The 24,954-nt window shown below is 42.0% G+C and overlaps 2 protein-coding genes across 3 annotated transcripts in view; both read right to left on the bottom strand.

The window, feature by feature from the left end:
• LOC132257679 (ras association domain-containing protein 10) overlaps window positions 1-21,197 on the bottom strand; it is a 28,958-nt gene extending 7,761 nt beyond the window's left edge. For both annotated transcript variants that reach the window (XM_059754683.1, XM_059754684.1), the window contains exons 1-2: window positions 20,814-21,197; window positions 8,893-9,055 (exon numbers count right to left, since the gene is read on the bottom strand). In XM_059754683.1, coding sequence (XP_059610666.1) covers window positions 8,893-8,972 — 80 coding nt within the window. In that variant the 5' untranslated portion in view covers window positions 8,973-9,055; window positions 20,814-21,197. The remainder of the gene's footprint in view (window positions 1-8,892; window positions 9,056-20,813) is intronic.
• Window positions 21,198-22,841: 1,644 nt separating this feature from the next.
• On the bottom strand, window positions 22,842-24,203 carry LOC132257787 (uncharacterized). Its single transcript, XM_059754818.1, has 2 exons — window positions 23,998-24,203; window positions 22,842-23,920 (listed from the first exon to the last, which is right to left on the bottom strand). Exon 2 carries the CDS (start codon window positions 23,916-23,918, stop codon window positions 23,190-23,192), a length of 729 nt encoding a protein of 242 aa, XP_059610801.1. The 5' UTR covers window positions 23,919-23,920; window positions 23,998-24,203; the 3' UTR covers window positions 22,842-23,189.
• Window positions 24,204-24,954: the final 751 nt, after the last annotated feature.

Below are 24,954 nucleotides of genomic sequence, written 5' to 3'. Positions count from 1 at the left end.
TGATTTCTAAGCAAATTTCGCTTTATTTTTCTCATTGATCGCGAAGAAAAGGCGTCTATTTGTGCTCAAAACTTCACTTTGGGTTAAATAAATAGTGTGTATATGAAGAGAACATTCGCGTGAAGTGAAAGTGTGAGTTTTGTGCATAGAAAAAGGCTTCTTAAGCATATGACGGACGTTGAATTGCCATTTAGACATGCGGTCTTATCAGTTACATAAATTGTGTTGAACATGGTATAATTTGAGATTAATTTCATGCTAACTTGAATAATAAAACGTGTTGCTCTTTAAGATGTGACCAGATAAATTACAATCCCATGAAGAATGATTTTCTGAATTTCACGGATGAAGCTGGAGAATGAAGATGTACTTTATTCAATCTCACTCTCACAATTCCATCTCCGGAGCACTTTCAAATGTCTTGTGCAAACTGTACACTTTGTATTGCAGTGCGCAAAGTGGAGTGCATGGCAAATGGATGAAGATACGCTGGGACTTTCTTATGCAACATGCTTAAATGGCAGTGACATATTGGAGAACAAGATTCCTCCGTGTCTCTCTGGTCAGTTTATGGTAGAAGGTAAATTAATATTTTATGAATGAAAGCATCTTTTCTACACCTGCAATATCATTGCCTTATTGATCTGCTTTCCATTGCCTCTCCTTCGCCATAAATCACGCGTGTGCTCTCAAAAGAGTGTCGCTAATTGGCAAATTAAGAAAATTGTCTGTGAGAAATTCCTCCTTATGGTCACAAGATGCGATTGATATGAGAGAAATCTCAATTTTCACCTGGACTTTTTCTACTTTTTCTACTTCTGAATGCAACTTTTCAGCCTCCGCCAATATTCTAATTAACACCTCGCAATTCTGCCTCGGCAAATGCACTCTAGGCCGTTTTATTGTTCTGCACACAACAGTAATAATAATCATAATAAAGTGTCAGAGATGAAAAGTGTGTTTCTGAATCATAAAATTTTATGATGCTGCGTTGAATGGAAAGGCATTCTTCCATCGCCTTCATATCGCTTAATAAATTGAATGCAAATGGACATGAGAGAGTATAAAGAGAGTGTCTCAAGAGGCAATTTGTACGCCAAAGATTGTTTTGCTGTGGTGAGACTTGAACGTATTTATCAATACATCAGTATTCAAGCAGCAAAATCATGTGGAACTGAATTTCTGAATACGATATCATATATTCAGAGATAAATTCTCATGTGAACTTCTCATCATGCAATTTATGCTTCAGTAGAGCAAAATTTGGTATAATTTCTCAGGTGAAATTTATACCGCATCAGAAATTGCATTATTTCCCAACTTGCATTTTGGAAGATGTGTGAACTGGAGTATTAAAGCATTATGCCATTGATAATCAATTTGCGACTGTCATAATTCCCAAAATTTACTTGTCGTTACGGTGAAATTTCCCAGCGAACACGCCTATTTTAAATTCCATTCACGAATCATTAACTGTGGCATGGATAAGTTATACAAAAGAGCCGAAGAGGAAGTGTAATAGTTTTCTAGAAAAGCAGTTCATAGTAAATTACACATGGATTTGCGATAATTAAAAATTCTCTATGCAGAATCAATTAAAAAAAAAATCCGCACGGGAAAAGTCAGGTTGTTATGCTTCAAGTGTCAGCCTCTGGCTTGATTCTGTTGCTCATGGAGCATAAATTGTGCTGAGATCTTCTCGATTGGGAGAGACTTTAGGCAAAAATGGGATTATTATTAGGCGTATTTAATATTTACACACTACTGGAGGTGGATCGAATGGAAATTGGCATAATTTACAGCCATTTTCTGGCCTATTTGCTCTCACTGTGAAATAGTGAATTTCATTTGGCCGCAGCTTTCTCTCTTGCCACAATCTCGAGATGGCCTCCTAACAATATTCATTCATTGCATTTCGCATCCATTGTTTCTCTCATTCATACGGAAATGATTTTATCGACGGATGTAGCCTTACTTGAAGCCTCTTCATTGGGGCAACTCCTCAAGGAGGTGGTCTTCGCACTGTAATATTTACACTTTGCCATCCCACTGAATAGACCTATTGTTCGTGGTGAATTGAGACGGAATAAAAATGATGATAATTATGTAATTTCACTACACCTTCTGCGTGTGGTTTCTGCCTGGAAGTCAAGAACTACTAAAGATTCTTCCGCATGGTCTACTGACTTCCAACAAGGGCTTCTTCTTCGCCAGCGGAAGAGAGATTAGTGATATACTGAGCCAGATTTTTGCTGCTTGATAAATTCACTTAATCAGCATTTTTGCAAGCTGCGCGTTTCTTATTCCATTGCCATTTTAGTGAACAGTCAAAGCTCAGCAATCTCAGTATGGTTTTTCACTGGGTTTATAAAGTATCACAGCAACATAAAATATGTGAAAATTCTAGAGTCTGTCTAAGAATTCCTTTATGATCTCCCAAGAAGCCGGCCAAGAATTGCAATTGCGCGCAAATTCCTCAGGATTCTTGAAGATCTGCGATGTGAAAACCTTTGTCTGCTCGCCACTCTCTTCCTGTTCTTAACTCAAGCATGAGAAATTGCTCTCCAGAGCCATCATAATGGGCTCAATAATGAGCATTTTACGATTATACGCGCGCTTCCCGCTTAAGTGATTTTCCAGACGATTTTCAGGCCCAATTGTTGATTGAGAATGTGTGTAAGCTGGAGAAAGGGGCTTTTAATTATTCCTCCACTTGTCCATACTTCATGATTAGCGTTTCTCTTGAGAATACTCGGCTTTTCATGCCAACTTGGCTTTCCTCGCGAGGCGTCAAGAGGGAAAATGTATCCAATAAAGTCACTTGATATCTGCTTATGCGGTTTGTTTATGCTGCCTCTCCTCATAAGCCTCTCAATTATACCGTTGGGTGAATTTGCTGGCAAAAAAAGTGAAGTTATGAGGAGTGAGAAATGGAATCACGAATTTGCGTGCGCGCCCAAATGAAAGACGCGAGTGATACAGAAGCGACGAACCCGCGTGCCACACGCGGCTTTTTTCCCACAAGACCACCAGCACACCCAATCATCCGCCGTGGAAATTATACTTCAAATCTCGAGCGGCAATTTATCACTCAGCGCCAGCACTCGAAGCGCGCGGAGAAATCGAAAGTTATGGGTTCGTCCATCACCTTTTGATCTCGTTCTATCTCCACTCACTTTCCTCTTCGCGGCGACTTCTCGCTGCCCACCGTCTTCTGATGATTTTATTAGGCAATAAGACAATTTGGCAAGTTTATTGTGTGCTTATTTTGCCTCAGATGATTGATCACACGCAAAAAAACGCGACCTTTGAGATTCTCAGAAAGAAACAATGAAGAGCGAGAGAGAGCGAAGACCTTCGCCGTGTGCTCGACAGGTGATTTCAATTACATCGTCACTCTGGAAATTCATCTCCCCATCATGATTGGAAAAACAGATGGATTGTAGTGCTGGATTTACGCTTGGGCTGCGGTGCGAGTCACTGTAATAAAATGCCAGCAATTTCCTCCGGAGAATTCAAAGAGCACCAATAACAGTGCGCAGCGATGGTATTAATAAAATGAATATCAGACGCCTTGAAGTGACTATTCTTGAGGCTTTTTCTGCCCAACTCGATTCGGTGCAAAACACACCGTCGAAATGGCCAGCAAAGCCAGCAAATAAGCCGGGGAAGAATTAGGGGAATTAGCTGCCCACTGCTATAATTGCTTGAGCAATCGATTGCCCATGAGTGATTTCTCTTTCACAAGTCCACAATGTGAATTTCTCTAAATCGATAATTGATCAATTTCTGGGCCTTTTTTGGTGCGGCACAGATAATTGGCACGTCGAACTTCTTGGGAAGCGAGACCGCCGCGGTGCACATTTTCTCAGGAGTGTCAGTCATCCCCTGGGGAAGCCCGCAACTGGCTCCAGCTCTGCTAGACGCAGCAATTCTTGAGCTTGTATAAGAAGGTTCTTTCCAATAAACAAGCTTCAGGCGTGCACGCGTCGGCTGTCATTTTATCGCTCGATCTCGCCCTCACTCGCGCTTGGCAGAAGATCGCTATAGGAATTGGTTGAACTCATGTTTTCACAAGAAACATTTTATTCTCTTTGACAGTCCCTTGTCCTGTGATTTGGGATTAGAACCATTTCTTCCCTTCCATTAGCTCCGCCCACTTGATTGCCCCGCCCTTAAGAGCCATTTTTTCTCAAAATGCAGCGTGTTTAGTGGGTGAATTCGGTGTGAGAAGTGACTTGCTCAGGAATACAGCATGCAGCAGACTGTTAACGGCCTCGCACCTGCTAATTGTGTTACTGTTCTACCGGTTCTCGGCACAAGGAAGAGCGTGAGCAACATTGTTGCCAGCGATCGTGGTGTGAGAGGCCAGGCGGGTTGTTTACCACCGAGAATCTCCAGCTTTCAGCTGTGTATAATGAAGATGATGACCAATATTACCAATCAAACGGACGGCGAAATGTGATGGGAGAAATTTATGCAGCATTTCTCTCTGGGGCGTTTTTCTCTTGTCCGCATATGTGATCTTTTGGCGGCAGAATTCTCCCTCAGCGCCAAATAGCCATCGCGAGGGGCGCACGAAGAGATATAGTATGCAAATGAGCGCCCCAACAGTTGAGTATAGAGCAGAATGGATAATGATTTGGTAATAATGTGCAATAATAATAAAATTTAATATTTTCCCAACTTCTCGAAAGAAGCAACGGTTCTGTATTGTTCGCCTTTTTAAACATCTCCCGCTCAACAAAAGCACATAATGATAATTTGAAGACGCGCGGTAATGTATGGAAAAACACAGAGGAGGAGGCAAATTTGACGTGGCAAATTGGTTAATCATCTCTTTTACCGTTGAAAATCTACCCCAAACAATCCATAATAATCAAACCGCGCTCTAAATGCGTGCAGAGATTTTTTCTCCTTATCATGGCCGCGTGAGTCTTGATAAATTTGCTCTCCACGCAAATGCGATGAGTCAGGACATTTTTTTTCCGGCCACGCGAGCGTTTTTGTGTAATGAGAGGACACTGTATTTCCCACCTTTAACTCCTTCCGAGTCCGCCACACTATCATAAATTACGGCTCCCATGGCGCACGCATTCCCGCAGAATTACAATTTATTTCAATTTGCATGGCATTTATGCAGATGATTTATAAGTTGAACTGGGCCGTTCACAGTGGAACCAATATCACAGTGACACGGTCTTGAATCATGTTGCGTCACGCCGAAATGGTCAGAAGTGGAGCATCGGGGGCACCTAAATTGTGGTTTCACCGTCTTAATTGCAGATTAAATGCCCCCACAATCATCATCCTCTCGCGCCCATGGAGTTACGACATAGAGGGATATTTCACATAATGAGATAGAATTCTCCCAAAAGAGAAATCATGGACCGGGTGATTATGAGATTCGTTAAAGAGATTCTCAATTTGTTTTTTATACCTCGCTTGGCTGGAGGAATTTTAATTTATACATAAAGCGCGTCTTGTCGAGGGCTCTCTTGGCGCCTCTCATTGCCGCGTTTTTGGTGTGTGAATGTTGTAATATGAATTCCCAGTAACCGATTAAGATGATTCACACTAATTGCGGAGAACATAAATTTACAGTATTTGTAGTACAACTTGAAATCAGATTTTGTAACTTTAAGCCTAACTATGAAGTGATTTGAGTGATATTTCAATTGCGGATTATAATTAGCCATATAGGGAAGATCTGTGAGATTCTGTGAATTGAACGCCACGCCCATTGATAAGCCCCGCCTCTTCAGCTGTTCTCCTGCTTTCGTAACGCGCGAAAAGTCACTTTCCGTTCAAAACTTCCCCGTTCTTCTGTATTTGGCAGGAATTTGTCAACCTGGGCGGTTGGCCAGTCTTCGAGTTGATTAACGAAGTGAGAGTGGCATGTCACTTTTTAGGTCATGGCGAAATCATCGATAAGGTGGTGCAGTGGCTGCAGAGAGATGGCCAGGTGACGGATGGCAAAAAAGACGCAAGCGTAGCGCGGCAGCAAATGAAATAAAAGTCATGCCCGATGGCTCGTCTTGGTTTTTTCCGCACTTTGCACCTGGCAAATGCAAATTGACTCATTCAATTGATATAATAGCCTTCTGCTGCCATGAACTTGTCGTTTTTTTCACCCATATCGAAAGCATGTTTCCTCAGCATCACGCAGAATGTCCACTGCTTGGATGTCTTTTTCTGCGCACTGGTCGCACTGCAAAGTGGATTATTGTGCTGCATTGCATATAGATTCTCACCTGCATTCTTTATTCTTTTTTTTTCTCCCATCGTCAGCAAGTTATTACTTGCATGGATTGACACAGATCTTCGTACCATTGACCAGTACTGCTCTAGAACGGAGTTCTGGAGGTTTTCCCACACTGGGAACTCATGACTGAAGCAAAAGCCTGGCAAAAACCCCGCCAAGATTCATGACGCGAGGACTCAAGTTTCATGATCAAAGACACAAAACGCCTTGCATGCAACTCCTCAACCCTTCGAAAATTGGGTGCATCCGGTGTTTGTCTCACGCTTCGCATAGTCTCATCTCCACTATCGTGATGTTGCAGAAATCGCTTGTGAATTTTTACTTTCGGATGATTTAATCTCGTCAATGGCAAAGAAAGAAAGTTCAATGAGTGAGCAAAATCTCGCGTTTTCGCTTGTCTAGCGTCTTTTACTTCGATTGTGCCATGGAAAAAATTTGTCTAACGGACTTTCATGCTCGAAAGCACTTCATTCTCCGCGGCTGACGGTTTTTAGTCATCACTTGAAACCATATCGTTCACTTGGGGAAATACAGAGGCGCATCGTGCATACGAAATCCACACAATTTGTGCCCCTATTAAAAAAGACCAAGACGACAAAAGTCCAACCGCTCTTTTTCCCTACGGAAACAATGACGAAAGAGAGGTTGAAGTGAGTGAAGAAGTGGATAGAAGTCAGATAATAGAGAATAGACGTTAATTTTACATAGTTTTATGTGCATGGCAGTAAAAAAAAAGAGGAGAAGAAAAGAGGAAAGAAATGGAAGAAAGTGAATAATTTAATTGTATTCAGAACATTCCTATAAATTCCGTCAAATTATTTTGCCATTTCGCCTCATAATATGGCACCTTTGTGTGCAGTTTGGCGACGTGTTGGGCCCATAAAATTATTAATGACGGAATTACTTAATTTATGCGCTGGCCAGCGTGGAATTTCCCTCGAAAAACACCGCACATGCATAATGCCATGGCAATACTGCAGTGTGGATGCTGCTCGAAACGCCAAGTGCTGCTCACTAAATCAATATTTATGTGCGCTAAAAGTGTAAAAAAAATATTTGTTCCTTCCTCGCGAGTGCACCTTTTCTGTCATCTGCGCGACCGCGAAACGGGTTGGCATTCTGGTCACTGATGCATAAGTGACTAACGCTGCTAATTCGATGGAGGGTTTATTGGGTGCAATTAGAAAATTGTGTCAATGGTGGGCAATCTGTCTTGCCCGTTTCCCGCATTCTCAGGGAATTTTCACACTTTACTTTCATAATTGCACTTGAAACTTGAGTGAGTGATTTCAGCTCTTTCACTTGCTAATTACTGCACATTTAGGATTGTAGGTGAGCAATAAACAACCACTCATATTTCTTATACTTTTCTTAGCGACTGTTGCAATGCAGTTCATACAAAGTGTTGAGCTAAACAGATTTTTAGCCTATTTTACAAGCTTGTCAGTTAAAGAATGCCTGAAATTGTTAGGTTGTGACAATTATTCTGTGTGATATTTCTCTTTATCACGCGTTTGTTGGTTTTGCCAAAAATCTCTTGATTGCCTCTCATTTTCAGAAATTGCGTGCTTCATTTGCTGAATTTACTCACGATATCTCAAATTGGCTGAATTGGTATTCATTGGGCTTCCCTGTAAAGCGTTTACAAAGTTTTCCTCACACCTTTCTCAGTGCCGAAACGGTGACAGTGGCACTTCGGAACACCTTCTCGACGGTGAGTTGAGGGAGAGTCTGGGAGAAATATGTTTTCACTGCGAATGGCCCCGGCCAAGGGGTAGATAATACAGCCAGAAGTGGTGTACAGCTCATCAGAAGTATTTAACAAGTAAAAGCGTTCAAAAACGCACAATCTTCCTTTCCTGCGTGCTTCTTTTACTGATGAATCATCGAGATTCTCTGAATTTGAAGAATCCTTAATGCGCAGAGTCTTTGAAGATCTCTTAGTTGCATTTGTGAGGTTATGGTCGGAAAAGATGTCCAAAAACAGCGGTTTTAACTTGATTCTTGCAGAAATATCGAATGGAAACAGACTTCAAATTCCATGTTTTAGAAGTGTGCAAATTTGGAAGTGTTTGGAAGTTGTGTACAGATTTAATGCATGCTGTCTCCCCCTTGGCCCCGGCAATATTCAACTTTCATGCTTTTGAAGAGCATTAAACACCCACACCGCGAGCACTTGGCGGATTATTGTTACGGGAGACACAAATCATTGGGGAATTCCTCGCGACACGCTGACGAACTCCACCCAAGGAGTGACAAATAATTGTGCGCTCTCGATGGCGTCACTCGCGCGATCCTCATTGGAATTATTCCTCGCGAGTGCACCTTTTCTGCAGCGCGAAGGCGAGATGAGAGACGCTATTTGTGAACCGGAGGTCTCCAGAGCGATTTGTCTTGTGATTGGTGTGTGACAAAAATTAATGAGGTTTTCTTGCAAAATGCGACAGCAGAATGTATATACTATGTACTTCATTCGCCACTTTCAATTATGTACGTCAAGATAATCTCGCCTCATTTTTTCCCCATCGTCTAGACTGTGAGCACTAATTTGCTCCGCAACACAGAGAGAGAAAAGCTCAGCGAAAGCTCAGCAGGATAAAGTAAGTCAATGGGATTATATAACTCACACGTAGAGCACTCGCGATGCGGCCAGTGAGTCATCCGGAGGGGGCCTGGATGGTGACTTGAGCGAAGAATGCATCTCCATTGTGGACTCTGGAAGATGATGACTCTTCCTCTCGTTGCGGTCGTAATGTGGCCAATGGAGAAAACGTGTCAGATATCCATCATCTGTGAAGACCAAAAGACACACACAAACACTGTATAAAAAGGCATGGCAAAACGTGCAGTGTAATCTACATAAGTTTTAATGTGCAACATTATTAATGAAGAAACTACATGTGATTTATATTTCGCATAAATTTCCTCACTTGGCTGGCGCAAGAGGGGCTCATTTCCCAACTCGCGCTCTTCATTCAGAGAAACACACTCTACAATCCATCTGTACAGACTCTGCAATATCTGCACATGTGGAAGCATTCGGCGAAACTCTTGGAAACTCTCGTGTCTTCTCTGAAACCCTCGTGAAAACCAACATGAGGCCACTTGAAGTGTGGTTTCACAGCTCAATTCCCCTGAAAAACTCAGAGATTTCGTCTGATGAGAAATTGTCTGCGGTGTGTGGGTATATGGGAAGGAAGAGGAGGTTATTTACCTCAAGAATGCGGTAATTTGGTCACGCATTGTCACTCATGCCTCTTGTTCTCTGAATTCATTCTTTGAATTCATATTTCACCCTGGAATAAACCGTGCATGAATTTCGATTTGCTATTAAAGCCATCGAGTTCTCGATTCAGCCTGCAATTGTGGGTGGAAGAGAAATTTATTGAGACACCACGAAGTCGACTAATAAGTAAGTGAGAAGTGTCTAAATGATCTAATCACGCGCGGCCGAAAATCAACTTGGAGCCTCCTTAATCATCAGAAATTATATGGCACTTCACGATGGAGATTTCCTCATGATTTTTACAGCAATGGCCAGAAGAATAACACCAATTTGGAGAGAAAAGACGCTTAATTTGCCAAGGTGTTAGATGGAGAATGATTGTGTCCACACGATTCCTCTTTATGGTGCATTATAAATTGCCTTTTAATGGATGCGCAATTAGCACAATTTGAGGCTTGTGATATTTGAGCACGAATGCCCATCTAATTAAATCTAAATATTTCATACCACGCCACAGCGAAAATGAATCACTTTGCATTCTATTACAGCCTTTTCAACCATACTCAACACTAAATCCTGCGACATCAAAACGATATCAAAACAGTGTGCAGAATATTATTTGACACTTCACCTTTTTGTCCCCATCAAAAATTCTAACTCTGTCAAGCTGAGCTTGTAAAGTGTGTCAAACTATAAATGTTGTGACATGCCAATCAACCTGTGGTGCATTTTCCATGTCGCATGTTTGTTCAGTCTGAAAATCTGTGCAGCTTTCAGTTTTCGATGCAATTGATGAGGTATCACAACAGGACGACGGTTGGCGGTGTGCAGAGAAGGTATGAAATACGAGATTATTATTTGAATGCCTGATAAACCTTTGACTTTCCACTGTTTTACTAAAGCTGTGATTTTCTATTGGCCATCGTGGAATACGCTTGCCACAGTGTTGAAAGGATAAACCATGTAATTGGTGTCAAAAGTGGTATTTATGTGGTTTCCGCACGCATTTTATCTTAGCCAGCATCTCTTATGCGTTGAAACACCCTCGATTTTTTCACTCTGCGTAGATGCAAAAGCTGTGGCTTTCAGAACAGCCCAGGCAGTGAATAAGTCAGAATCAGCAATTGGTAAAATTATGACAGTGTTGCTGCACATAACTTCATTTGGGCGACAGGACAATCTCGCGGCACTGAATTTCCATTTCATTGGAGGTTTTAAAGCTGAAAAGCCTCAGGCTTTCATGTGGTAGCGTTTTGCCACACTTTTCTCAAGAGGTCTAATAAATTTTCACCACTATTTATGGCAGCGATCAAAACTAATTTATTCACATGTGCGACACAAGTGCGATGTGTATCAAAAGTCCTTCTGGCTTGCAGTCTTCATGCTGAGCCTCCTTTGATAGAGTTGAGGAGATTTGGAATTGCAAAATGCGAGACTCACAGTGAAAGTTCCATTTTAATTATTTCACATATCGTCTTTATGTGTTGTTTCGCATCGTAAATAATAAAGCATGAGGTCTTTATGGAAGTTATCAATCTCTTTATGTGAAATTACAAATGTTCGTGACTTTACTTTACCGTCTTGCGAACTTGCCATGGCTCTCGGATGAAACTGAAAGGCACCGGAATCGAAGGGTTCGCATAATAATTACGAGTTTCAGCCACATCTCCGCGCACAATTTCTTTTCAGCAAATACCCAGAAACTTCCTCTCTTTGGATTTCCTACCTGGATATGTAGAGATTGTGTTGTCAACCCATAAACGCCTACATTTCCAACAATAAAATTGCCACTATTGTTTGATAATTCGCCACTCACACCTCATTCATAGACGGCAACTTTGAATATGACCTCGTTCTTCTTATTCTTAGCTCAGTTTCAGCCTGAAATTGTCTTGCAACCTTTGCCAACGATGCTCAATAGCTCACAATCAAATTCACTTTTAATTACACTCACAGCATTGTTCTTTTTCCCTCTGATGCAATATCGTGTGGACTTTTTATACCGCAATTCTTCTCAATAAACCATTGACTAGCGCGCGTTTCCTTTTCTCTCATGCAACGTGTGCTTGCTGAATTCACTCGTTTCGCCTAGGATCTGCTGAGGAAAGTCCATGAATAATCCAATAAATTCGCCTATGCTCACTTCCTGGCTGAAACTCTTCATTGGAGGGCACAAAATGCATTATTCACAGCATTTTATGTTCACTCAATTTTTCAGAAAGCTCCATCATATGCTATCAAGTAGCCTTCATTCTCATCACCAGGAAGTTTCTATGCGGATTTTACGCGTCTGCAATTTTCCAACCACACAATATGATTGAATAAATTTCACAGTGAAGCTCAACTTGATGACAAGCTTATAGAAGTAGCATTAAATGTGTGTGATGAGCAGAAATGTTTTTTAGGCATCACGTAAGGAGATAATAATACTCTTATTGTCTTAACATTGTGTGCTTTTTGTGCGCTTTTATCGGTGATTACTGTGGCGGAAGTGCAGTCATTCTAGCCTCGTGGAGCACACTTGCAATTACCATTATACTGGAATATTGTGATACAGACCATATTCTGACCAATGATTCCTGCATGAAAATAATTACTATGAACTTATGTTTTCTTTTCTCCTGCGGAAAGTTCTGTGGCAAAGACGGGAGCTGTAATAAATTTCACGGGAACCGCACCAGTGCTCGTAATCATCATTATTAATAATGTTACATGGACGAGAGAGTCAAGCAAGTGTAACCCTTTTTGATAGTCCTGAGCCAAAGGGGGTGAGAACATTAACGTGGGAAAATATGCTTTTCTTTATCAGACAGGATGGCGGTCTGAGGGGGAAAACGCCAACCACGGAGTCAGCAAAGAGGGTCTGTTTCCCGGGGAAAAAAAAAGGAATTCTCCGTACTCCAATTTGGGTGGAATCCAGCGCAATGTTGGAGGCGGAAAAAATGTAGTGTGGAAAAGAGGGATTTAAAATACTTTACATGCTCTTGTGTATGTGCTAGGAGAGAATGGGGCAGTTTTGGAGTCCTATTCGCCCCTTTCTGGCACGGCCCCATTCTCTCCTATTACATAATAACATTATAAACTATGCAGTAAACACTTTTATGCAGCCTTTTGCAGATTTTTCATGTGGGTTTTCCATAGAATTCTCATGGCTTTATTGTGTTTTTGGATGAACGGCTTTATTTAATTTACTTCCATTACTGCAAAAGGCTGTGAAAGGCGTGAAAAACATGTGGGAAAATTCATTAACTCTTAAGTAACAGGCTTTCACTGAGTGATGTGACATCTGACAAAACCAGCAAATCAATTTACGACACTGAATGGAAAAGCGCGATCGGATTTTTCACATCAGAGAGACATTAAACTCATTTTCAGCTCACAACATAATTGCACATTGCAAGAGTGCAATACTTGATTGCTTTTCACCCTCTTTCATCACCCATTTGGATGTGTGAATGTAATAATTTGAGTGAGAAAACGGCGGTTTAATTGAATCGGTCAGTCTCTGTCGCCCGCAGGACAGTCACACGAGCAATTGCCATGTTCGTGTCCAAGAACGGAAAAGATCATCTTCCCAAGTGCCACATTCACACGCGGCACATCCGCAAGTCTCCGCTCCAGATCGCTGACTGCAGATTTCAACAAATGCGCTGCATTCCGCAGGACATTCCCTGAGCCGAAAGGGCGGCCGCTGGGCGGATGGCAATTATCCCCCAAAAGCCAGGCACGAGGCTTTCTCCAGGAGGCGCAAGCATCCCTCGAGGGCACGATTTCCGGGCTGCCTCACACCAGCTGACTGCGTGGCGTGACTGGCAAGACAGGGCATCGCCGCATGTGGAAGCATTTGGTCAACATTCCCAGTCGCCGCCTCAACGTGTGCTGTGGAATTTGTGTGCGGAACAGGTGAATTCCATATCAATTCGGCCGGTTGTCGAAGGGAAATGAACCATCTGGTGTGGCTGGGCCGCTATTACCTTTCCATTGTTCTTGACTCTTGGCGTATCAATTTAATTTCTTTCCACACCACTGAGTGCTGATGATTCACAAGAGACTCGAGAGTGGCATGGTGAAAAAGTGAGCATACCACAGTGAGAAAATTGATTATCTACAAAAATTCCATTAAAAACCGACTCTCAGTCACACTTGAATGGCTCTTTCTTCCCATTTAACTGGACACCCTTTGGAAAGGTGATCAAAGAAAGGGCTGAGAAGCACTGCAATTGAGATGTTAATTCACTGAATACATCAATCCCTTCCTCAATCCATTTCCTGTGATGTTAATGCCGCCGAATCTCCATCTCTGCTCTCATTTCTCGCTCAATCTTGTGGAATTTTAATGCAACGCTCGAAGTTTCTTCAAACCATCCAAGAAATACCGAAATATACCTAAGTTTTGTCTGCTGAGATTTTTCCATCCAGATCACTTGATTTTCCCTGCTGTTCTTGAGTGTTGTACACCACTTCTGGCCTCGGCATCTCCTTGGCTGCGACTGCGAAGAATGCTGGAGTGACGCAATCCGTGTGTGGCGCAGAGGATGAGGCCTCACACGACTCATCCTCGTGACGTCCGCAATTTTCACACACTCCTCAATCCCTAATTATCTTGTCGGCCATTCGCCTCCCTCGCTCTTTGGCACGACGCCCGCTGAACTATCTTCCCATGATCGCCGATCGATTGGTCATCATGCACTTCTGCACAACTCTGCAACTTCCCTCGTCATTCCGCCAAATCGTGTGCTGAAGTTTTCTCTGCAACTCCGCTAATAAGCTCTTTAAAAATTCATTTGTGCTTCGCATTCACTTATGCGATATTTTTAATGAAGCCTGATTAGCGTCATTAAGCAAGTATATTTTGTGAATGAACTTATGTTTCTTTGCATATTGATTATGGCGTGAAATTGGGCAAAGAGCACAGGAGTTGCAAAGTTCAAAATGAGCTGAATTGTTCAAAAGAATCACCAATGCATATGTTGACTTTGCACAATTTTCACAGCGCTCTCAAGATGACTTCATTTCACCTCACGAGTGTGCGAGATGAACTTTTCCCACTCGTGTATAATGAGATAGAAGAAGAACTGAGAGCTCTCAGCTGAAAAATTCTGGAAAATGACTCGATTTTCAACTTGCTGTGGATTTTTTCACTCAGTCTCCTCAACGTCTTGACGCTGTTCAGCTGTGATTTTGTATTGTCTGACACTCTTGTGAGGCTCAATTTACAGGTGAAGAGCCAGGGAAAGAACAGCAACAGGTGTAAGATTTTATTTTGGAGAGACTGTGAGGAAGTTCGGAAGCGATTTCAATATCAATTAGTCGATGTCAAGAGAAATTCCCAGGGTGTCGAAACTTCACGTAACATGATACTCTTAATAAGGCCTCTGGAAGCCGAAAAGCCCAGAGTAAAAAAATCGATCCGAGTTGCCTGTAACTCGAGAATGCTTTCCCAGGCAGAGCAATATAATACATTTCCCTGGCAATTCCGCATTCTAGTGGGCTAATTAGAAAATATTTCAGTAAAGTGCCAAAACAGATATGAAACTATTTCCAAATATTTATCGAATAACTCCTCTTCTGCCTCTCTTTTGCGCTCACTTGTTTGGTAAAAGTTCCAGTCGGCCGCAGAAGAGTTGTTTGACCAAAAGAGGCCAAATGGAGTGCAAGAGTGCGATCTGTGGAGGAGTCAAGGGGGAGATAATAGGCCTTAAATATGTACACCACTTCCAAACACTTCCAAATTTGCCTGAACACTTCTAGAACTAGAAGTTTTTAGACTGTTTCCACATCAATTCCCAAATTATAATGAATCTTTCAAGTTTCCATCCGATATTTCTGAAAGAATCCACCTAAAAACTCATTTTTGGACATCTTTTCCAAACATAACATCAAAATCATCTGTTTATGATTAGCCAATGAACTCAAAGCTGCTGATTAAGAGTCAAAATTGCCAAGAAAGTTTTCTAAATGAACATTTTTGAAGTCCACCTCAATATCTTTGAAGTTTATGTTCGAGTTTAATACAATTTGAAGTGTTTCTTGGCATCAAATATTCAGAAAAGCACCATTTATTGTACATAAATAGTTAATTCTGCCAATGAATAGCGATTTCTCCAACTTAAACTTTAGAATTAATGTGCTAGAATCTGTCCTTGATCTGCTACATAACCTAGAAAAAAGATCATTTTTATTGTTTCGACATGAAAAACGAAGGAAATCGAAGGAAATGGGACAATTTGTCGGTAAAAGAAGTAGCGAGGAAAGGAATATTGTAGGTTTTTCAGTACTTCCACTTCTTAATTACTTCTGCTGAGCTGTACACCACTTCTGAACGTATTATCTCCCCCTTGGGAAGGGTAGAGATGCCCCCGGTCTGATGTTTACCCAAAGTGGCGGGCATATTTTCTGAAGCGTGGATTTGACTACCGAGAGCCGGCCAGGCGAGTGGAAATATTTTCAGAATAAATATTGCTTTAACACGAATTGAAGTTCGGCCATTAGATTTTGGTGAGTGTGTTTTCTAGATTACGGCAAATCACGGTCAATCGCATGAGGAAATGAGTTCAGAAACTCATATTTTATGTAGTTTCAAACGCACTCAACTGTTTGCAGAGGAACTTATGGATAATTCCACTTGCCACTAGCTTTCGGATACATATTGATTTAGCACAATTCCAATTAATATTGGGCGGACTTTTGCAAATTACATCGCTGATTATATCAAATATCGAGCATGCACAACACGGTTAATTATGTAGCACACAGTTGGCAAATTTTGAATTACACTCTCGCTAGTGGCGCTGGAGTGGACATTAAATGGCTGAATAAATACAAAGTGTGTTAGATTTGAGCTTTAATGGCCATTAATGAGTTGAACTCATTGGTTACATAGGCATTTTACAGCACAATATGCTCCATTTGCAGGAAGTGTGTGAAATTATCGGATGGTTAATTATTTTATGTCGAGATTTTTCCAAAATGCACTCGTTTGAGATCAATTTCACTTTGATGATACATATATTTTGCAAATAACATTATTACTCTTTCATGGCATTTATTGATATGGAAAGTGGAATTTACAGTAAATTATGTTTAAATTAAATTTTCCTGAAAACACCCCTCATTAGCTCTCATAGTTCTTCACTTTGTGTTGGGTTATTAATATTGCAGCCAAATGAGTTCAACTATTCCAAAATGCTCTGGATGGAATTCATTATGCGAACGAATATAAATATAAGAATTAATTTTGAATGATGGATAATTGAAATGGTTATTTTTATTGCGGAAAATCAAATATGTGCACTAATTAGATCACAATTATGCATGGCATTTCAAATGGGAGAATTTTGATCACAATTTTGTGGAATTGATAGAATTCACCACTGAATATTACGCAAATTAACCTCTGATTGAGACAAGAAGAATTATCTAGATTCTATATATAATGATAAATAAAGAAGCGACTGAAGTGTTGTACACATTTCACTCATATTCTCTCTCTCTCTCTCTCTCTTGGCTGAAGGTTTTCCTGTGGGAACACGAGTTGCCCTGGGACGGAATTTGGATGGAGAAAGGAAATGCCATCACACACGTTTAATTACAATTCAATCGTGGTAGAAACGTTCGCGATGCGCGAGTGTTGATGGGTCGTTGTCTCATTGAATGAGCATTTTTACACTCTCTCGCTGGGCAATCAAGGCAAGAGCAGAATTGGAGGTAATATTTTTCAACGCACTTTCGTTCTTCCAATTAATACTGGGATTATTTGTGGGTCATTTCGCCGAGACGAATGGACTTGTGATAAGGAGTTTTCCATATTGTTGAGCAGCATTTCACCCATTATTCCACATATCGTCAGTCTGTGGGGCTTGAGATTAAATCGGTGGCAAAATGCTGGCATGGAATGAGCTTTTGGATACCATTAAAGTGAGTGTGTTTGCGAGCTATTATTTATTGGGCTTTGTTTGCCTCGCCAGAGCTCCATGTGAAAATGCCACAGTACACTTCATCTCATCAAAGGCAGAATGGCCACGAAATGAGCTGGAGCATCATGGTCAAAATGTATGATTTCCATTCTGTGTCGGGCTAAATCCCGCTCCAATCGTGTGTTACATCATCTGGGATGGCCGTAACTGTTTCTGCCTCGCCATTGTTCTAATACTCTTCGAAGAATCTCGGACGCAAGATGAAGATGTTGGCCTGTGTGGAGCTCAAGAGGCAATTTTTGGACAAACTCTTTAGCGCACCACTTAAGATTTTGATCTCGGTGGATTTTGGACAATATGGAAATTACGTCTGAGTCAACAATTGGACTCTCTGAGCCACAATTTCTTGTGTTTCTGCCCTGCGGACTGTGGATAAGCGCACCACCGGAAAACAGGGAGAAGCAGAAAAGTGTAATAGATAGCAAGTTGGCCGACTTAATTGCGACTCCTTCGCGGGGAAAACTTTGAAAGAGAGGCAATTTTCCGGAGCTAATTGACAACGACAAACTTGACATTATCGCCAAAAGTTTACCCAATCGCGCAACGATTCTTACAACTCTGCAATTAGATTCCCAATGAACCTCTTCGGCTCGACAAATTATGATAAGCCACTAGTTTGTGGGCGTTGGGATTCTTTGTGTGGCAACTTGGAATGCGGCCAAATTTGATTTTGGCCCAGACTTTTAGAATACAATTATGTAAAATTCCAGCCATCAGCAGATTTTTACATGACTCCTTTTGAAATTGGGCGGCTATAAATGATGAGGTTGAGAATTACTGGGTCGTGCGTAAATTCATTTATCTCCACTTCATATGCTTTCAATTCGAAACTTTTATGGAAGAAGATGAATTCGGGCTTGATTTTCGTTGGAAAAATAAGATGACGATTCCAGCGTTTCGATCAATGGAGCAGAAAAAATGCTAATTTCCTATTAAAAACACTGGATTTGGGGATGTTTTCGTCTCTATAAGTGCAATTACAGACTTGCGGGTTATCCTCGAATCGACGGGAATTGGGATCAATCCTGCACGTGAATGTGCTTTGAGTGTGTCATTATAGCAATTATTCGTGGCTGCACTGGCGCTAAACACACTCAGGAGTTATTCTTCTCTGTCGACACTAGCGACAATTTAGCTTTGCGTTCCGCACTCAGCTGTCAATTGCTTTATTTTATCAAAAAGCGTGAAATTGAACGATAAAATTACGAAAATGGAATATTTGCGGAAGAATTTGGTGATTTTAAGCTCAGGAAATCATTCGCGAGAGATCTGCCATTTTGATTTTCCTGAGTTTTTAAATGTTTCGGCGTATTTTCGCCCGAGCGCGCTGTTATCGGGAAGCCCAAAAAATCGTACACACTCGCGCTCTCGCTGAACCTCCCGTGGATCACCCACAAGTCTGTAAGCGCTCTAAGGGTGTGTTTTTGTGAAAACCACTGATTGGCCAGCTTTGTAAGTTGCGGTCAAACTTCCCAATCAAGTTCAGTTGGGGCTTCAAATCGGGTAGTTTTACATCAAAAGCGAGTGCAGACAAAGTTACATTTCAATGCAGTTCTGCAGTTGGAATAATTTAAGATCTAACCAATAATTCCATGAGGAATTTGTGTTGCTGCGAGACTTATAACATGCCATTTTCCAAATGAAAATCATATTGATTGAATTGTGCACATGTCAAGGCATTCACTCGTCAAAATACATGGAATGTTCGAGGAATTAAGAGCTTCCTTGAGGTGACATTGGCGAAAGTATGGCGCTGATGAGAAATCAATACTGTTATATATTGTGCCAACATTTGCACGCAGCTTAAGAATCACAAATACCGTAAGCAAATAAAACTTACCAAGGTATTTGCCAGGGTGTTATGAAATTTTATGGGTGAATTTCATACTTTGAATCGATTGTACACATACAATTCCTCTTGCTGTACAAGAGGAGCCACACCATTCACTTGTTGTCGAAGCCATTCACGATTCTATCGCTTTGCTGTACATCTCTCCCTCTCTCTCTCTCTCTCTCTCTTTCTCTGGGATTAAGATGTACTTACAGGAGTTTGAGCGACGGAATGGATGGTGTTTTTGTGCAAAAATGTCATCATAGTGCTTCCTCGTGCTGTGAAGAATTCCATGAGAGAAGAGAGCATAAAAAGCACAGCGAGGGTTTTTGGAGGACATCAAAAGTTCCAAAAGGAAGTACGCTCACCTAAAGCTTTCTCAAATTACACTCAATAGAACAGTAAATGTTTCATTACGACAAAGTTTGCCAGAGCACAGAAGAATTTCATAGGGATGTTTTTATCTGCCACTTCATGTGTAATTGAGAATCTTGAGCAACTTTTTCCACACAGATCTCAAATTTTTCATCTCACGTGGAAAATTCGCTCATTCGCTCTTTTGGAATAACAAATTATGCTTCCTTTGCAATTCTTCCTGCGCACCTGAAAAATATGCTTAAATAAACTTCATCATCTGCAATTTTTCCCAACACTATATGCGCCAATATTACAAGTTTGTGTCTCCATCGAGGGGACAAAGAAGTCAAATCAAACTCTAAAAATATGCCCACTCAAGCAGGAGAAGAACATTTGAGACACACCGTGAATTCTTAATGCCTTCTAAAGTTCACGAGTGATGGTTTTGGGTCTGTGCCACTATGTGGGCATGTATTCTCCGTCATTGTCTCTTCGGCGAAGGTGCGAGAATTACAAATATCCATTTAACCACTCAATCATAGACTTGATTAAACAAAGACAGTTCGACAAATCCCAGCATATTCAGTGTCACTTCACTTGAGAGACAGTTTTGTTGAGATAAAAGTGAAGAATCTTCCGCACATCGCATTTCTAAATTTACGCTAGCGCGCGCAGGATTTCCAGGTAAACCGAGGAGGGAATTGCAAAAAAAAAGTGTATCACATCTGCAATTTTAACGTGATTACCTATAAATAGAAGAAAAAGCTGCCAACCTTTGTCAAGAAAACCGGGTTCCAGACATAAAATAGCCTCCAATGAGCTGAATGGGGGCAATTATAAATAAGAGAATGAACCTCCTAATTAAAATAAAGGCTTCTGTTTTGCCCAGCTTGTGCGCGAGTTGGGATTCTTTATGGCCAAAAAGAGTCAAAAGCTTTCATACAAGCGAAGTGAGCAATTTCTTGTTCCTCTGCCATTGCGATCAGTGTCGTAAAGAGAAAAAATACTGCATGCAATTCCAATCTGTCTATCCGTCTAACCGGCTTGGACAGTGTCTGTTGTCGGAGAAGATCCATCTCAAGGAATGGCTGACGAGACGCAGGAAAAGGCATACAAAGTGTAACTTCACCTTCACATGCTGTGCAAAAAAAAACTCACCAGTTTTGCTGTACAGGAAAAATCGACGACGTAATTAATCCGAAATCCGCTGAAATAAGTCTTGCTCGCTCATTCGTAATGGATTTATTGGAGTAAGCAATTAAGGCACCAAAATGCGAGTGTCTCTACGCCAGCATGGAATATTTCCACACGCAAATGCTCGCGCGTTTTTCGTGAAAACACCACACAAGGAAGATTTTAGTGCTGTCTTTAGCGAAAATGATCACTTAGTTTCTCACCCACTTGAACCCACCAAAAGTGTTTTTTTTTTGGCGTTTTATTAGTCGCTTTTTGTGGAATTCGCGAAAACACAACAACTCTTAACTGTATCGATCACGCAGAATTGCACAATGATCAGCGATCGCGCAGCGAAAGATCAAACGGTCTTGTGTGAATGAAGGTGAGACGGTTACTGAAAGGTGATCGCGCACCTTCTCTCACCTGACGATGGAGAGCTGGAAGAAAAGGTTGAAAAAAGTGAAGGAGAGACTTTATTGTTCCCCTCCACGCGATCGCGAAGCGCGAAATCGCGCATTAACTGCTTCTCCTCCCTTCGCGCTGATAGATGGCGCGGTCTTATGTATATATCAAGCATACCTGTGAAAAACAGGAAATTAGAAGAGACTCTCACCACTCTTAAAATGCTCTCTTAACATTTCTGTGGCAAATCATTCATTTAACTCATAGACGACAATTTTATGGATTAAAAAAAACTCTAGCTAATGAGGTACAACAGCTGAATAACACTAGGGCACAAAAACCACACTTTTGTGGGGAAATGTAGCCCCAGAAGTGCTCTATACATAGGGAAAAATAATCTAACATAAAAGTTTTTTTTCGTTTCAGAGATATTTACTAAAATGTATCCAAAAAACCAGCGAATTTTTATAACTGAGTGGCGCACAAAGCAACGTTTTTGACCAGCAAGGAGTGATCTAAAGTTCCTACAATGTTTTACAAAATAGTAGATAATTTCAATATCTATCATTTGAGCCTAATTTGGGGAAAATCTGTGAAAAATTGGGCGAGATATGAGCATATATGTGCGGCAAAGTGGGGGAAAATGGAAAATAGGCTCCAGGAGAAGAACCTGAGGGTCTAGGGGGCCAAGTGAGGCATCGTAGGGGCGTTTTGACGAAATTTGAATCCTGACTGTGAACGTTGTGTTGTATTTACTGCACTGGACTTTGTTCACTTGCTTTGGTACAAAAATGTCAATTTCTATTTCAATTTCCCTAAGTGCAATTTTCTTAAGTTCCTCCTCGTTCATTGAGTTTTCATGGTCTGGGAAAAATTCTCGCAATGTTCTCATGAAACTATAAAACCTCGTGAAATCATTTTCGCGAATAACCATTAAATGGTGTAGCGAATTTAGGATGACTCGATAGAGGGGGGGTAAATCCTATGAATGGGCTCCCGAAGGTGCGGATCGACAGGCGAACTTCAACCACTCAGAGGAGACTGACTCACAGCATCGAAAGCCAAGTGAGTTCACCTCTCTCCGTTCGCGTGAGGACCTAGCCCTCTGTTGACGACTCATGTCATCAATCTAGGGGTTTCCAATCGTGGGTTTTCGATTGTACGCCTGAATTTACTACAACTCGGCCTTTCCTGACCTATTCAATGACCTCATTGATGGTTGCCGTTTAGGCGGAATCAAAGATCATTCCCTGGGATTCCCACTTGATCATTAAGGGTAGCTATCCTATTCCCGGCCGATTGTCCTACGGAAATGTGTATGACACTTAGCTATTACATCCTGCCTAGGCGTAGGAACCTATCCAACTAATCCAACGATGGTTGCGTTCATTCCTCGAGACTATAACTTATACTGTCTCTGTTCACCTATTCCGACTGTAACTTATACTGTCATAGGCTCGCCACTTAGACCACCATCGAGCCGTAACTTATACAGCGACGGAATAATCACTTAGATCGTCACGTAGACTGTCACGTAGGCCGTCACGTAGACTGTCACGTAGACTGTCACGTAGACTGTCACGTAGACTGTCACGTAGACCGTTCGTTCAGCATCGCTATGTCCACTAAAGAGTCTGGTCAATCCACGAAAGAGACCACTAGCGATTCCTAGGGAAAATTCATTTTGACATCAATATTATTCCACACCAGGAGGGATTCCAGAGGGTGCCGCTATTCCACACCAGGAAGAGTCATGAGAGAATATCGCTGTTCCACACCAGGAAAAGTTGGGAGAAAATGTCACTGTTCCACACCAGGAAGATTCTAAGAATGCCGCTGTTCCACACCAGGAAGAATTGCTAAAATAAATGCCATTATTCCACACCAGGAAGTCACTATCACCACAATCAATCTCTGGCAGTCACTTTTATTTCGACTGTGTACACCTTCAACTGCTCACTTATATTCGGGACAATCAGCAATCAGATGTTCCTTTGACTTGCATCCATAGCAAGCCCGAATCCTCTTGCCTTCCTTCTTCACCTGATTGCTTCCGGGAGATCTCGGCGAACGATCACGTCCATGTTTTCCACTGTCCATGGAATAATCTGTCGGTTCCGTCTCAATCAAGGCATGCAGTAGCTCTTGAGGAGTTGCGAACTTCTGCGTTGATAAGACCACACGTCTGGCCTCAGATTCCAACCCCTTGATGATGTATCGTATGAGGCTGTCATCATCCAACTTAATCTTGCGCGCAAGTGCCAGCATGGAATGGAAATATGCGATAATCGTCTCATTGCGCGCTCTCTTGCGACGGTTCAACTTGTAGTGGATCTCTGTGGCATCCACTTTGGTCGGGAACATGTCCTTTATCTCCTTTTTAAACACGCTCCACGAAGAAAGACGTGTTTTCTCGGCATCGTACCACGTCCGGGCAGGTCCTCGGAGTTGCATGGACGCGTACAGCACACTGCGCTTCTCATCCCAGCCATACATGAGCTTGGCTGCCTCCACCTCGTATAACCAGCTGTCCGTGGCAATGCAGTCACTCTGATCGGGATCGAACTTCTGGATGATTGCTGGAATCTCGCATGGCCCAATCACTGAGGAGAATTGCACCGTGTCTACTCCCAGAGCCGGTGTCTCGTTTCCACCATCTCCACGACTGCGGGGACATCGAGGCATGTCTGTAGAAAAACACAAAATTTCCACGTTAATTTCCAATTCTTCACTTCAGCCTTGCCATTGACTCCTTGCGCATTACCTGCACACTCTCCTTGTTGCTGATTTCCACTGATAAAACTCCAAAATCCGCTCAAAATTCACTTGCAAATAATTCACCCGTCAAATCACTGTGTTTTCTCCTCTTTTCTTCCACGTTTTGACGACCGGAAGTTCAAGTGACAAAATCCATTATGGCCGCGATGGAGAGAAGTCGCGAATGTTTCCTCTATGCGACACCATCGGCGCTACCCGAAGGGAAATTTCATGGGACATTTTGGGACATTTTTGAAATTCAAATCTGATTGACTTACCGGTCATTCAGAAAATGCGTCTTTATCACCTGAAAATGAGCTTTTATCTCCTGAAAAGCTAAGAATCATGTTATCTCACACAGAGAACTCATTCACACCGCTCAATTCACGCCATGGGCCCATCACGCACGCATCATTCACCAACAGAATTGCAACATTGTGAAACACTTCACCGCCTTTTCGCCTCATTCTGCTGCTCCTCCTCCTCGATATCGCTGTCCGGGAGTAGCTCAGGATTCTCTGATGCACTCCTGGCGATGCCCAGATGATCCTGCCCATCGCTGGGTACTCATTCCTGCCATGCGGTTGCGTCACGGCGATTGTTCTCGAAGTTTCGCCGCTCTGCAATGGCCGCCATTTTGCGATGCACTCACACCACTTTTTCACTCTTTTCACTCGCGATCGCGTCGGGGCCATTCTCACTAAATTCACTCTGCTAACACTCCCGTGTCACGCGGGTCACTATCCCACTTCTGATAAATGTAGCGAATTTAGGATGACTCGATAGAGGGGGGGTAAATCCTATGAATGGGCTCCCGAAGGTGCGGATCGACAGGCGAACTTCAACCACTCAGAGGAGACTGACTCACAGCATCGAAAGCCAAGTGAGTTCACCTCTCTCCGTTCGCGTGAGGACCTAGCCCTCTGTTGACGACTCATGTCATCAATCTAGGGGTTTCCAATCG

The sequence above is a fragment of the Phlebotomus argentipes genome, unplaced genomic scaffold (assembly GCF_947086385.1).
Source record: "Phlebotomus argentipes unplaced genomic scaffold, Phlebotomus argentipes genome assembly scaffold_4, whole genome shotgun sequence".
NCBI classification, from domain to species: domain Eukaryota; kingdom Metazoa; phylum Arthropoda; class Insecta; order Diptera; family Psychodidae; genus Phlebotomus; species Phlebotomus argentipes.
This window is presented reverse-complemented; position numbering and strand designations above follow the sequence as displayed.

Bases quoted from the DNA above. Each gene is read 5' to 3' on its own strand.
- LOC132257787 (XM_059754818.1), bottom strand. From the start codon at position 23,918: ATGCCTCGATGTCCCCGCAGTCGTGGAGATGGTGGAAACGAGACACCG.